The 14123-nt window shown below is 46.5% G+C and overlaps 2 protein-coding genes across 5 annotated transcripts in view; one reads left to right on the forward strand and one right to left on the reverse strand.

Moving 5' to 3' along the window:
- Nucleotides 1-14123, reverse strand: part of LOC134572063 (very long chain fatty acid elongase 4-like) — a 596371-nt gene that overhangs the window by 545111 nt on the left and 37137 nt on the right. The gene's annotated exons all lie outside the window — the stretch shown is intronic.
- Nucleotides 80-9719, forward strand: NIF3L1 (NGG1 interacting factor 3 like 1). Its single transcript, XM_063430856.1, has 7 exons — nucleotides 80-234; nucleotides 6569-7040; nucleotides 7425-7578; nucleotides 7666-7792; nucleotides 7873-8011; nucleotides 8700-8783; nucleotides 9496-9719. Exons 2-7 carry the CDS (start codon nucleotides 6611-6613, stop codon nucleotides 9678-9680), a joined length of 1119 nt encoding a protein of 372 aa, XP_063286926.1. The 5' UTR covers nucleotides 80-234; nucleotides 6569-6610; the 3' UTR covers nucleotides 9681-9719.

The following is a 14123-nucleotide window of genomic DNA, read 5'->3' on the forward strand; positions in this document are numbered from 1 at the left end:
GGGAGTGCTAAGATGGCCGACTTCCTGTCTACCATGAGTGTGAGGCTGGACTTCCTGTTCTGTGGGAGCAGCAAGATGGCGGTGTCCATGTCCTCATTTTAGTGACAGGTTCCGGGTTATATTTGCTGGTGGTTAATAAATGCAGAGTAAATACAGATTACATGCAGATACTTACATTAAACAGCCTGCAAATCCTTTATATGGAGACTTTCTGAGCAGTCCCTTACAGAGCAGGTAATTACTGACTGTCCTCATAGAAAGTCAGAGATTGTGGACTTTGTGTTTCAGTTATTTTGATGTTAATTTTAATTATTTTCTATTTTTTGGTTATTGTTGGAAAAGAAGGTGACTGTGACCCCAAGGTTTCCAGATCTGCTGTCATGTGTCACTGGACATACATGCTAATGGGCAGCACAGCACACAATCCATGGATATTTATATTGATTTATTACTGGCATTTATAAAGTGCCGACACATTCCGCAGCGCTGTACAATTTGTATTACTGAATACTTAACTTATTCATGATCAAAAGTTTATTTGCAAAGACTAATTTGTAAACATTTATTGTAGTTTAAATACTGGGAGTATTATTACTGTGGAGCTCTGTTATATGCCTTTGCCAGTCTCTGCTTCCTAGCAACACTGAGTACTTCCAGCACTCCACCAGACACCATCAGCACTGTAGACCCTTAGCTGCCGCAGCTTGGCTGGGGTCTCGCTGTCCTCCACCCACCCTGAACCCAAGTCAGGGATCCAGCTTCCAGTGAGCGGACCTCTCCTACTCCAGAGAGTCTAGCAGGATAGCTCTTACAAGAGCTAGCGGTTATATTCCAAGGAAGCATAGTAATATAGCAATCCCCAGAGTAAATACAGGGAGTGCAGAATTATTAGGCAAGTTGTATTTTTGAGGATTAATTTTATTATTGAACAACAACCATGTTCTCAATGAACCCAAAAAACTCATTAATATCAAAGCTGAATAGTTTTGGAAGTAGTTTTTAGCTTGTTTTTAGTTATAGCTATTTTAGGGGGATATCTGTGTGTGCAGGTGACTATTACTGTGCATAATTATTAGGCAACTTAACAAAAAACAAATATACCCATTTCAATTATTTATTTTTACCAGTGAAACCAATATAACATCTCAACATTCACAAATATACATTTCTGACATTCAAAAACAAATCAGTGACCAATATAGCCACCTTTCTTTGCAAGGACACTCAAAAGCCTGCCATCCATGGATTCTGTCAGTGTTTTGATCTGTTCACCATCAACATTGCGTGCAGCAGCAACCACAGCCTCCCAGACACTGTTCAGAGAGGTGTACTGTTTTCCCTCCTTGTAAATCTCACATTTGATGATGGACCACAGGTTCTCAATGGGGTTCAGATCAGGTGAACAAGGAGGCCATGTGTAACGGATCACCTGGCACCCCGACTGGGTACCTCCGTTGATGGATGCTCCTAGCGCTTCTTGAGGATTCCAAGCACTCTAGCCGACAACACAACCACCGCAGGACGAACCTCTCTTCCTTCCAGAGCGAAGCAGGAACGAGCTCTTAAAAGAGCTTAGGAGTGATTATAGCAAGGGAATATGCAGAGCATAGCAATCCCTTGTAGCAGATTCCCCCAATAAGAGACAGGACTCCAAATTGAGGGTGAAGTAGAACTGACAAAATCTTTATTTTACTTGGGACTAGCCCATTTGGTCATTACATTAACATTGCTGTGAAAACTCAATAAAATTACAAACAGTCAAATCATAGCAGGCAACATTCAGTGACTTATTATAACATAATTACATATTGATAAATAGGTGGGGAAGACCATAATTAACACAAATGTCTCTCCTGCATGCAGAATTAGCGATATGCAAATCTACCCGAATATGCAAATTACCAGTCTTGCTATTCAGGTAGTGCATATTACTGTTGCTACCAACAGAGGGCACTACACAAGCTCCATAGCCAAATCCACCTAAGGGGTAGCAATCCTCAGCAGTACAGGAGAGCAGGCAATACATCTCAGGGGCCATAGTCACATGGCAGGAGGCTGGCAATCAGTCTTCTCCAATGCCCAGTGGCAAGGCTGGTACCGCCACATTTCTCCCCTTTTCCAAACAGACTAACAGGGTATCTGACCTCCTGCCGGTCAGTGCCCTGGTTAGTCCAGCAACCCACCCACGAAGCACAAACAGTAATACAGCCTACCCACAATACATGGTTACTACACCTGGGTAAAAGATTAGCTTGTCCATGTCCAGGTGCCTCAACAAGGCTGTGTGGGGTACTGATAGGCTGCCTTGGTGGGTTGCTGAGTGCCAGCGCTACCACGGGAGTAGCCTGGTTGGAGCCATGCTGAAAAGAAGAGTTGGTAGGCTCCTCTCTCGGGATCTGGGGCTGCTGCTGGAGGGGGAGACCGACTGTCTCCCCTTTGGTTACATAGTCCTGCTGCTGGAGGGGGAGACCGACTGTCTCCCCTTTGGCTAAACAGCCCTGCTGCTGGTGGACAGGACCGACTGTCCCTACCCCTAGTGGTGCATGTGCAGAGACCACGGTCCCATCTGCACTGTTGTGGAGCTTACTGTCTCCCCTTGGTGGGTTAAGCTGCTGCTGGGGAGAGGGGGTAACAAGCTCCTCTCCCATACATACTTTCAGCTGCTGGGGAGAGGGGGTAACAAGCTCCTCTCCCATACATACTTTCAGCCGCTGGGGAGAGAGACTAACTGTCTCCTCTCCTAATGACACACACTGCTGCTGGGGAGGAAGGACGACACCTTCAGCTCCCTGTAACACACACTGCCGCTGGGGAGGAAGGACTGCACCTTCGGCTCCCTGAGACTGCTGGGGAGAGGGACCAACTGTCTCCTCTCCTAAGGACACACACTGCCGCTTGGGAGGAAGGACTGCACCTTCGGCTCCCTGAGACTCACTGGACTGCTGGGAAGAGGGACCAACTGTCTCCTCTCCTAAGGACACACACTGCCGCTGGGGAGGAAGGACGGCACCTTCAGCTCCCTGGGATACATACTGCCGCTGGGGATCTGGGCCGACTGCCCAGCATCCCTGTAGGGCCGGTAGAGAGACCTCGGTCCCATCTCCACCTGCCAGCTGGGTGTCTTCCCAGGACAAGTCAATAAGATCTTCCATCTCTGGTGCTGGTTGGGACATATGTGGTACAGTACCAAGGTCCCCTGATAACAGGCTTGGTTGCTGGGGAGGAAGAACTAAACTCAATGCTTCCGGTGGCATACAGTCAATAAGCCCCATCATGTCAGAGACAGGCGGCGTTATACATTGGAATAGGCAAACATAATCCTGTTCTAGTTCCCACTCCCGGTTGGCAAGAAAAGATAGATCTGGCTGAATGGCATCGATCTCCGTAAGGTCCCAGTTGTCTGCCCGCTCAGCTCGGATGGACCAGAAGCGAGCAATGTCGGTGTCTCCGAACCAGAGACTAGTTTCAATAGTATCCCACAACAAACCAGGGCCATCGTAGTCTTCCCCCTCAATACACTTGTACTCGATCAGCCATGGGTAGAGGTGGTAAGCATGCCACCGCAGGGCCCGATAGGAATCATCCAGCCACACCTCAGTCTCAACTAACGTCTCCAGTTCGCTTACCCATTCCTCTGAGGGCTGGTTTCCCAATAATGGCATCCGCAGCTCTAGTTGTTCTGCTTGGCGCTGGTTAGTGGTCAGGATTTCCTCGAACCGGAAGGGTCGAATTTCGTCGATGTCCTCCTTCCAGAGATCGGTACGAAGCGCCACCCTCCACTCTGTCTCTTTTTCCTCTGGGATAGGATACTCCATACTGCGCATCACATCCTGTAGTCGCTGCTGGAGCCTGGCATCAAAGGGAGATACTGCACGGCCTTCCATCTCTGAAGTAGTGCTGGTTTTCCCAAGGCTAGGAAGCCATCCCACCGCTGCCACCAATGTAACGGATCACCTGGCACCCCGACTGGGTACCTCCGTTGATGGATGCTCCTAGCGCTTCTTGAGGATTCCAAGCACTCTAGCCGACAACACAACCACCGCAGGACGAACCTCTCTTCCTTCCAGAGCGAAGCAGGAACGAGCTCTTAAAAGAGCTTAGGAGTGATTATAGCAAGGGAATATGCAGAGCATAGCAATCCCTTGTAGCAGATTCCCCCAATAAGAGACAGGACTCCAAATTGAGGGTGAAGTAGAACTGACAAAATCTTTATTTTACTTGGGACTAGCCCATTTGGTCATTACATTAACATTGCTGTGAAAACTCAATAAAATTACAAACAGTCAAATCATAGCAGGCAACATTCAGTGACTTATTATAACATAATTACATATTGATAAATAGGTGGGGAAGACCATAATTAACACAAATGTCTCTCCTGCATGCAGAATTAGCGATATGCAAATCTACCCGAATATGCAAATTACCAGTCTTGCTATTCAGGTAGTGCATATTACTGTTGCTACCAACAGAGGGCACTACACAAGCTCCATAGCCAAATCCACCTAAGGGGTAGCAATCCTCAGCAGTACAGGAGAGCAGGCAATACATCTCAGGGGCCATAGTCACATGGCAGGAGGCTGGCAATCAGTCTTCTCCAATGCCCAGTGGCAAGGCTGGTACCGCCACACCATGTCATTAGATTTTCTTCTTTTATACTCTTTCTTGCCAGCCACGCTGTGGAGTACTTGGACGCGTGTGATGGAGCATTGTCCTGCATGAAAATCATGTTTTTCTTGAAGGATGCAGACTTCTTCCTGTACCACTGCTTGAAGAAGGTGTCTTCCAGAAACTGGCAGTAGGACTGGGAGTTGAGCTTGACTCCATCCTCAACCCGAAAAGGCCCCACAAGCTCATCTTTGATGATACCAGCCCAAACCAGTACTCCACCTCCACCTTGCTGGCGTCTGAGTCGGACTGGAGCTCTCTGCCCTTTACCAATCCATCCATCTGGCCCATCAAGACTCACTCTCATTTCATCAGTCCATAAAACCTTAGAAAAATCAGTCTTGAGATATTTCTTGGCCCAGTCTTGACGTTTCAGCTTGTGTGTCTTGTTCAGTGGTGGTCGTCTTTCAGCCTTTCTTACCTTGGCCATGTCTCTGAGTATTGCACACCTTGTGCTTTTGGGCACTCCAGTGATGTTGCAGCTCTGAAATATGGCCAAACTGGTGGCAAGTGGCATCTTGGCAGCTGCACGCTTGACTTTTCTCAGTTCATGGGCAGTTATTTTGCGCCTTGGTTTCTCCACACGCTTCTTGCGACCCTGTTGACTATTTTGAATGAAACGCTTGATTGTTCGATGATCACGCTTCAGAAGCTTTGCAATTTTAAGAGTGCTGCATCCCTCTGCAAGATATCTCACTATTTTTGACTTTTCTGAGCCTGTCAAGTCCTTCTTTTGACCCATTTTGCCAAAGGAAAGGAAGTTGCCTAATAATTATGCACACCTGATATAGGGTGTTGATGTCATTAGACCACACCCCTTCTCATTACAGAGATGCACATCACCTAATATGCTTAATTGGTAGTAGGCTTTCGAGCCTATACAGCTTGGAGTAAGACAACGTGCATAAAGAGGATGATGTGGTCAAAATACTCATTTGCCTAATAATTCTGCACTCCCTGTATAGCTGTTACCTCCAAACATGAGATAAGGCTCTATTTTGAGGATGTAGAGGAACTGGTTTAATGGAAGCCACACACAGCCTTATATGCATGGGGTTTCTGTATACATATTCCAGGGGCATTCCCCACTGGACCTGAGAGGAAACTACAGTAAAACATACACATAATTCATTAACTCTCCGGTCCAGGACATTGCCACACAAAACAGGGTAATCCCTCCCTTGTGCCTGAGAGATAATTGAGTCAGGAACTATACTAAAGTCAATTCTCCCCAGGCACAGAAAACATACATTTTAACAATATCCCAAAAGTACCCCAAAACACATGACTCCACAAAAGTCACATCCCCTGATAGCCCCGATCTGGGGGACCAACATATCCAAAAATCACCCAGATCGGTTCAGGGGTTTGGGATTTCCATATAAGTCATAATTTTGACCGACCGTTTACGTTTTCCTATGCCCAAAACAGTTCCAGGGAATCCGGGCTAACGGTTGGTTTTTCTTTCTGGAGTACAAAAGTACATATAAACAGAGCCTTTTAACAGTCCTGAACCAGGGGCCATAGTCCTGAGGTAGGAGGCTGACCAGCAGGCCCCTCCAAGAACCCATGACGCGGTTCAGTTCGTCACAAAAGGTATGTTCTTTATACAAGATGGATTACTGGGAAAAGTATAGCTTAGATGTTTACTGTCAATTGTTAGGTGTTTTTTCTTCCTGACCATGTCTTTGTTTCAGCATAAAAGTAGACAACAGGGCCTCTGAGTTATTTGTGTCAATGGCAATTGAAGGATTTAGAATTTAGTTACGGGCTGTTTACCTCTATTTGTGTGTATTTTTGCTTTCTTTACAAATCATGTAGTTAGTGTAATGTCTGCATTATTATTATTTGTTTAATTTAAGTCCAGTTCTATACCTCAATTTTTCTCTCCTCTATCTAGACTTTTCCTGTTTGGCTTTCTATCACACTTTACCCTCACTGGATGCTGCTGAGCTGGACCTTCAAGAGTCTCCTTCAACCAACCAGTCTGAGGACGTGGTTAGCACGGCGCGGTGTAATGGATCTTTGTGCAGTGGTCTCTCATCTGAATGCATTTGCTCCCCCAGCTTTGGCGGAGAGCTGGGATAATGTAGGTCTCTTGGTGGAACCCAGCCCTCCACACATGGTCCAGAAACTCCTGCTGACCAATGACCTGACGGAAGATGTGCTGGAGGAGGCGGTGGGAATGGGTGCTGAAATGGTCCTGTCCTATCACCCTCCCATATTCAAGGCTCTGAAGCGCCTCACTTGTGGGAACTGGAAGGAGAGGTTGATGGTGAAGGCCCTGGAGAAACGGATAGCCATCTACTCTCCCCACACTGCCTATGATGCCCTCTCCAATGGAGTTAATGACTGGCTCGGGAGAGCAACTGGTAATAGAGCACTGCTTGTCTGTTTTGGCCTCTTTAATTATTTTAAGCCTTCTCACTGACTTTTCTTGCCTGTTTTTGTGTCCTTCCTCTGTGTAATTTGGTCTAACTTTGCTCTTGCATTATATCCTGGAAAGCCTTGATTCATAAAAATGGCACTGTTGGTAAGATTATTGGGGGTGTTTTCATTTTTAATTTCTGAGATGCACATCTTTCATGCCTTCAAAAATAATCAATCTAAATTCTAAATGGTATCTGACTGGTTTCTAGCCTCTACAAACTCTTTAAATTGTGTGTGTTCCTTTCAATCCCAAACTGTCTCTATCTGCTTTAAACTCCCATGTCTTCTTCCTGTCGTATCTTTTTATAACGTGTATATATTTCCAGGACCATGTGTATCATTACCTCTGCGCGCCTCCTCGTCGCTGTCCTACCCTGGAGGAAATGCCCACGTCTTGGAGTTCAGCTGTGGCCTCTCTGAGAGTGTATTATCCAGAGTAAAATCCCTGCAGGGGGCTTGTCTGCGCACCTTTCAAGTCAGGTATTTCCACACTGTATGCGAATAGTACATGTCCACTCTCTGAATATTCTGCTATGAACCTTGAGCATTCTGTATATTACCCACCAGCGAGGAGGGAGAGAATAGAACCCGCGTCCGTCTCAGCTGCTCCCAGAAGGCTTTACAGCAGACTCTAGCAATCCTAGCTGAAGATCCATGTGTGTATAGAAGTGTGGAGCTCCTCACCCTGCAGAAGGTCACCATAACTACATCTTACAGACACATACTGTGCCCTTTAGTCCTTTATGGAAAATAACCTTCTTATCTCTCCTGCAGCCCCCTCTTCTGGACACTGGGATGGGTCGTCTTTGCACGCTGACTGAACCAGTTTCCTTAGCAACTGCACTTGAACGCATTAAAACTCACGTGGGCTTAAATCACCTGCGCCTGGGCATTGGAAGGGGCAAAACCTTGGGTGGGTGTAATGTATGTTTAACATCCCTGCCCTCCCTGTATATGTACAGCTTGCTATTTGTGAATTAACAATACGAAGATACATCAACCAATAACCTTTCACAGAGTTTCACAAACCGAGAAACGTCTTGTATTCCCCAGTAAATAATGTTCTGCCCTCTGAATAGCGTACATGACTATCTCTTTCTCTGCTGCTCTCTGTATAAACAGCTATCTATAATTCCACTCTTCTAAAGGGCAGTGTACGTGTGACCTCGAAGTGTCTACAAATATTTTTAGTATGAAAACGTGTAAAAGTAAAAAAATATAAAACATTTCTTTCAGTCCTCCTCTACTTCTCTGACTAGGCTTCTATTCTTTTATGCTCGTTCCTGTGCATGCCTGGCGCTTTCCTAGAGAATCTAACGCAAGCCGTTTGCACTTCTGAAGTGCCTTCTCAAATTTTCTGTGAACGTCTGACTGAGCTGTGTGTGTTCAAACAGTTCCCATCAATTGACACGAGCAGCTTACATGGCGTATACATGTGCAGTGCCTCTAATGCTGATTTCACAGGGGGTTATGGATTGGCTGAGATAAATTAGCCACTTCCTTATGGAATGTTACGGGTGGATATTTTCCTAGGTCTTTAATAATCTGTTTTTATTATTACTCTTGGCTAAAATATATACATATATTCCTCTCTTTCCCAGAATCCTCAGTGAGCACGGTAGCTGTTTGTGCCGGATCAGGGAGCAGCGTTCTGAGTGGAGTCCCTGCAGATCTCTATCTAACGGGTAACAAACTGTACCCCCAGTGAATACTGTTTAACCTCCATATATTGATCTCTGAACCTGGTTACTCCAGGTACCATGACAACGTCAGTGATTTGAAGTGATCATGGTGCCTCAAGCCTGTATATGCAGCGTCTTGCCATAAAACGCACTTATGGAGTTTAATCCCTCTGCTGACGAAGGTGTAACTCCACCTCCAGCAGTGTCATTGCAGCTCTGCAGAAGCTGGAAGTGCCTCACTGGACCATCCGGTAGCATTTGAGCCCAGCGGGGACCCAGGTTAGAAGGGAAACCATTTTTCCATTACCGGAGAAACAGGCCAGATTATTCCTTGCATCATAACTACTCCAGATTGCAGTAAAACTCGGCGTTCCAAGCCGTGATTGCCCACCAATGTTGGAAGGCTAATTGGGAAGTCCGCACATATTGGCCAAACATAGCAGAGGAACTGGCAGATTGGTGCCAGCTATTATTTGTCAAACCGCTCAAAAATTGTTTATCTAGTATAGCATATACGTTTGTAAAAGGCAATATGTGATGATTTATTAGCTGAGCACGGGTTGTTGGACCTTTCTATTCCAAGAAACGATTCACTGCTCTGGGCTCTAACTAGTCCTCCTGCCGCTATTAACTTTAAAGGATGTCCTTTTAGGTGCCAGGGTTTGGCTTATGAATTGGGTAATGGGGATATTTTATTGTCTGTTTGCCCCTGCAGGTGAGATGTCCCATCACGATGTCCTGGATGCGGTGGCTGAAGGACGAAGCGTTGTTTTGTGTGAGCACAGTAACTCTGAGCGGGGATATCTGAAGGAGCTGCGGGTTCAGCTCGAGGAACGACTGGAAGGGAAAGTGCAGGTTGTGGTGTCCCAAACTGACAGAGACCCCCTGCAGGTGGTTTAAAGGGCGAGACTGAGAGAATCCAATAAAATGCACTGTGTATGTCTCTGTTTGTGTCTTTTTTATTTATTTTTGGAACATATATATATAATGGTTAATACTATTTACAAGTGTGACTTTAAAGGAACAAATGTGTATTTCTGAACCTAGAGTGTTAAAACAAACACCATGTAGCCCCTTGGCTCCCCCATAAATATAGTAAAAACTCTCCTTATTTCTAGCGCTGCACAGGGCTGCTGATGCTTGTGCCCCCCATGTTCCGCCTCCTCGGCTGAAATCATCAGAATTTCCCGTAGGAAAGCATTGGATTGGCTGAGATTGTCAATTCTTAATGATATCAGCCAAAAAGGCAGGGCGGAGGGAGGAGCCAGACACCACTCTGGCAAATCAGCATCTCTATGAGGAAAGTTCAGTGTCTCCAGTGAATGTCCGTCACACTGTGCAGCGCTGACCCTTGAGGCGCCTCTAGAGGCTATGTTCCTAGGCTGTAAGTTAGTAACTGTCTTTTCTCTGAAAAAGTGTTTACAGCAAAGCGGCTGCAGGGACATACAATAGTCACCAGAGCTGCTACTCTAAGCTGTAGTTGTTCTGGTGACTGTGGTGTCACATTCTGAAGAATCTGTACATGCAAATCAATATTCCATATTATGGATCCCTGGCACAAATCCGGTCCAAACCATATACAGCTTTTCTATTGGCTGCACACGGTCCTGATTATCAAACCTGAACTAATCGGGCCGCTGCTCTCCCTTTATTTCTCTTCTGACATCTATAACCACCGCCCTGACTGGGTAACAGGATGGAAACAGGACAGGCACTTTATTCTGCCACTCAATATGTCCAGTGAGGAAGAAATGAATAACTTTAAACTGGGATGGCTTTGGGCATCCCCTGGGAGGGAGGGATAGTATCGAGCTGAAACGAGGCTACAGGTATCTGAGAGACATTTACGGTGTTCCTCTAGTGGGTCAACCTATGGGAGGGTGATATCCTATGATATCCCCCCTCTCTGTATCCCCCCCTCTCTGTATCCCCTCCTGTAATATTACCCCCTCTCTGTATCCCCCCCTCTCTGTATCCCCTCCTGTAATATTACCCCCTCTCTGTATTCCCTCCTGTGATATTACCCTCTCTCTGTATCCCTTTGTAACGGACCGTTTTGCTCACCAGAGGTTAAAAACCGTTTAGGCGATATTCCCCTTTCCAGATGCACATGCAGCTACTGTAAGCACCAATCTCCTGAACTGCAAACTACACGAATCCTGGAAACAGCCGAACAGGAAAACCATACAAAAGGGTTACACTCCTGGCAGTCAGCATACAATTCAATTCCCCCAATAACGAGACAACACTTTGTTTTGAGGGTTAAGCAGAATCTGACTGTCCTGGCACATACAGTCTCTTTTATTCCCAATCCACAAACATAGTACAGCCCACAGGGTTTTACAGAACAACCAATCAATCCGTACAATACACACAGACACTCCCACACAAAATCCTCCCCTCTGCCTGTGATATGATTACTGAACACAATGGATAATCTCATTATTACAGGCAGAGGAATACAGTTTTTACACAATATTTATAACTTCTAAAATATACATGTCACAAACATAAAACATACATTTTCATAATCAGCATACAAGAAATAAACACATACTCAAAAATCAGGGCAATCGGTGCAGGGGTTAAAAAGTCAGATGGAAGTCCTTTATGACCGACCGACCAAGCACATTCTCATGCCCAAAACAGTTCCATAGATTTGGGCTGTGTGGTCGGTCTATTTCAGGCTGAAAAAATGACTAAGTCCCATTCGAACGAACGTTCGAATCTTCGAACGGGACTTAGTCTCTGCAGCTGCAAAATCATTGTGGGAGCAGGTAAGGCTCAGCGGTGTTCGCGGAACTGTGTAGCCGATTTCAGTTCCATGAATTTGGCTACACATACCGCTGACCGCATGGAAGGAACCAAGATGGCCGCCGCCACGTGTTCGTTTTTCGAATGGCGGCCACTTCGACTACTTCGGCACTTCGACGGCATTCGAAGTGCCAATTTAAAAGTACAAACCCTTTCTTTGGGAGTTAAAGGGGCAGCATCTGCTATTTCAAGGGCCAAACCTCCCAGGGACCATAGTCACAGGGCAAGAGGCTGGCAAGCAGTCTTCTCCAGTGCACGGTGGCGGGGTTGGTTCCGCCACACCCTTCCTGTAATATTACCCCCTCTCTGTACCCCCCTGTAATATTACACTCTCTCTGTATCCCCCCTGTAATATTACCCCCTCTCTGTATCCCCCCTGTGATATCCCCTCCTGTAATATTACCCCCTCTCTGTATCCCTCCTGTAATATTACCCCCTCTCTGTATCCCCCCTGTAATATTACCCCCTCTCTGTATCCCCTCCTGTGATATTACCCCCTCTCTGTATCCCCTCCTGTGATATTAAAACCCTTCTCTGTATCCCCCCTGTAATATTACCCCCTCTCTGTATCCCCCCTGTAATATTACCCCCTCTCTGTATCCCTCCTGTAATATTACCCTCTCTCTGTATCCCCCCTGTAATATTACCCCCTCTCTGTAACCCCTCCTGTGATATTACCCCCTCTCTGTATCCCCTCCTGTAATATTACCCCCTCTCTGTATCCCCTCCTGTAATATTACCCCCTCTCTGTATCCCCCCTGTAATATTACCCTCTCTCTGTATCCCCCCTGTAATATTACCCCCTCTCTGTATCCCCTCCTGTAATATTACCCTCTCTCTGTATCCCCCCTGTAATATTACCCCCTCTCTGTATCCCCTCCTGTGATATTACCCCCTCTCTGTATCCACTCCTGTAATATTACCCCCTCTCTGTATCCCCTCCTGTGATATTACCCCCTCTCTGTATCCCCTTGTGTAATATTACCCCCTCTCTGTATCCCCCCTGTAATATTACCCCCTCTCTGTATCCCCTCCTGTAATATTACCCCCTCTCTGTATCCCCCCTGTAATATTACCCCCTCTCTGTATCCCCCTGTAATATTACCCCCTCTCTGTAATATTACCCTCTCTCTGTATCCCCTCCTGTGATATTACCCCCTCTCTGTATCCCCTCCTGTGATATTACCCCCCTCTGTATCCACTCCTGTAATATTACCCCCTCTCTGTATCCCCTCCTGTGATATTACCCCCTCTCTGTATCCCCTCCTGTAATATTACCCTCTCTCTGTATCCCCCCTGTGATATTACCCCCTCTCTGTATCCCCTCCTGTAATATTACCCTCTCTCTGTATCCCCCTGTAATATTACCCCCTCTCTGTATCCCCTCCTGTGATATTACCCCCTCTCTGTATCCACTCCTGTAATATTACCCCCTCTCTGTATCCCCTCCTGTGATATTACCCCCTCTCTGTATCCCCTTGTGTAATATTACCCCCTCTCTGTATCCCCCCTGTAATATTACCCCCTCTCTGTATCCCCTCCTGTAATATTACCCCCTCTCTGTATCCCCCCTGTAATATTACCCCCTCTCTGTATCCCCCTGTAATATTACCCCCTCTCTGTAATATTACCCTCTCTCTGTATCCCCTCCTGTGATATTACCCCCTCTCTGTATCCCCTCCTGTGATATTACCCCCCTCTGTATCCACTCCTGTAATATTACCCCCTCTCTGTATCCCCTCCTGTGATATTACCCCCTCTCTGTATCCCCTCCTGTAATATTACCCCCTCTCTGTATCCCCTCCTGTGATATTACCCCCTCTCTGTATCCCCTCCTGTAATATTACCCCCTCTCTGTATCCCCCCTGTAATATTACCCCCTCTCTGTATCCCCCTGTAATATTACCCCCTCTCTGTATCCCCTCCTGTAATATTACCCTCTCTCTGTATCCCCTCCTGTGATATTACCCCCTCTCTGTATCCCCTCCTGTAATATTACCCCCTCTCTGCATCCCTCCTGTAATATTACCCCCTCTCTGCATCCCTCTGTAATATTACCTCCTCTCTGTATCCCCTCCTGTGATATTAACCCCTCTCTGTATCCCCTCCTGTAATATAACCCCCTCTCTGTATCCCCCCTGTAATATTACCACCTCTCTGTATCCCCTTCTGTGATATTACCCCCTCTCTGTATCCCCTCCTGTGATATTACCCCCTCTCTGTATCCCCTCCTGTAATATTACCCCCTCTCTGTATCCCCCCTGTAATATTACCCCCTCTCTGTATCCCCCCTGTAATATTCCCCCTCTCTGTATCCCCCCTGTAATATTCCCCCTCTCTGTATCCCCCCTGTAATATTACCCCCTCTCTGTATCCCCCCTGTAATATTCCCCCTCTCTGTATCCCCCCTGTAATATTACCCCCTCTCTGTATCCCCCCTGTAATATTACCCCCTCTCTGTATCCCCCCATAATATTACCCCTCTCTGTATCCCTCCTGTAATATTACCCCCTCTCTGTATCCCCTCCT

The sequence above is a fragment of the Pelobates fuscus genome, chromosome 8 (assembly GCF_036172605.1).
Source record: "Pelobates fuscus isolate aPelFus1 chromosome 8, aPelFus1.pri, whole genome shotgun sequence".
NCBI lineage: Eukaryota > Metazoa > Chordata > Amphibia > Anura > Pelobatidae > Pelobates > Pelobates fuscus.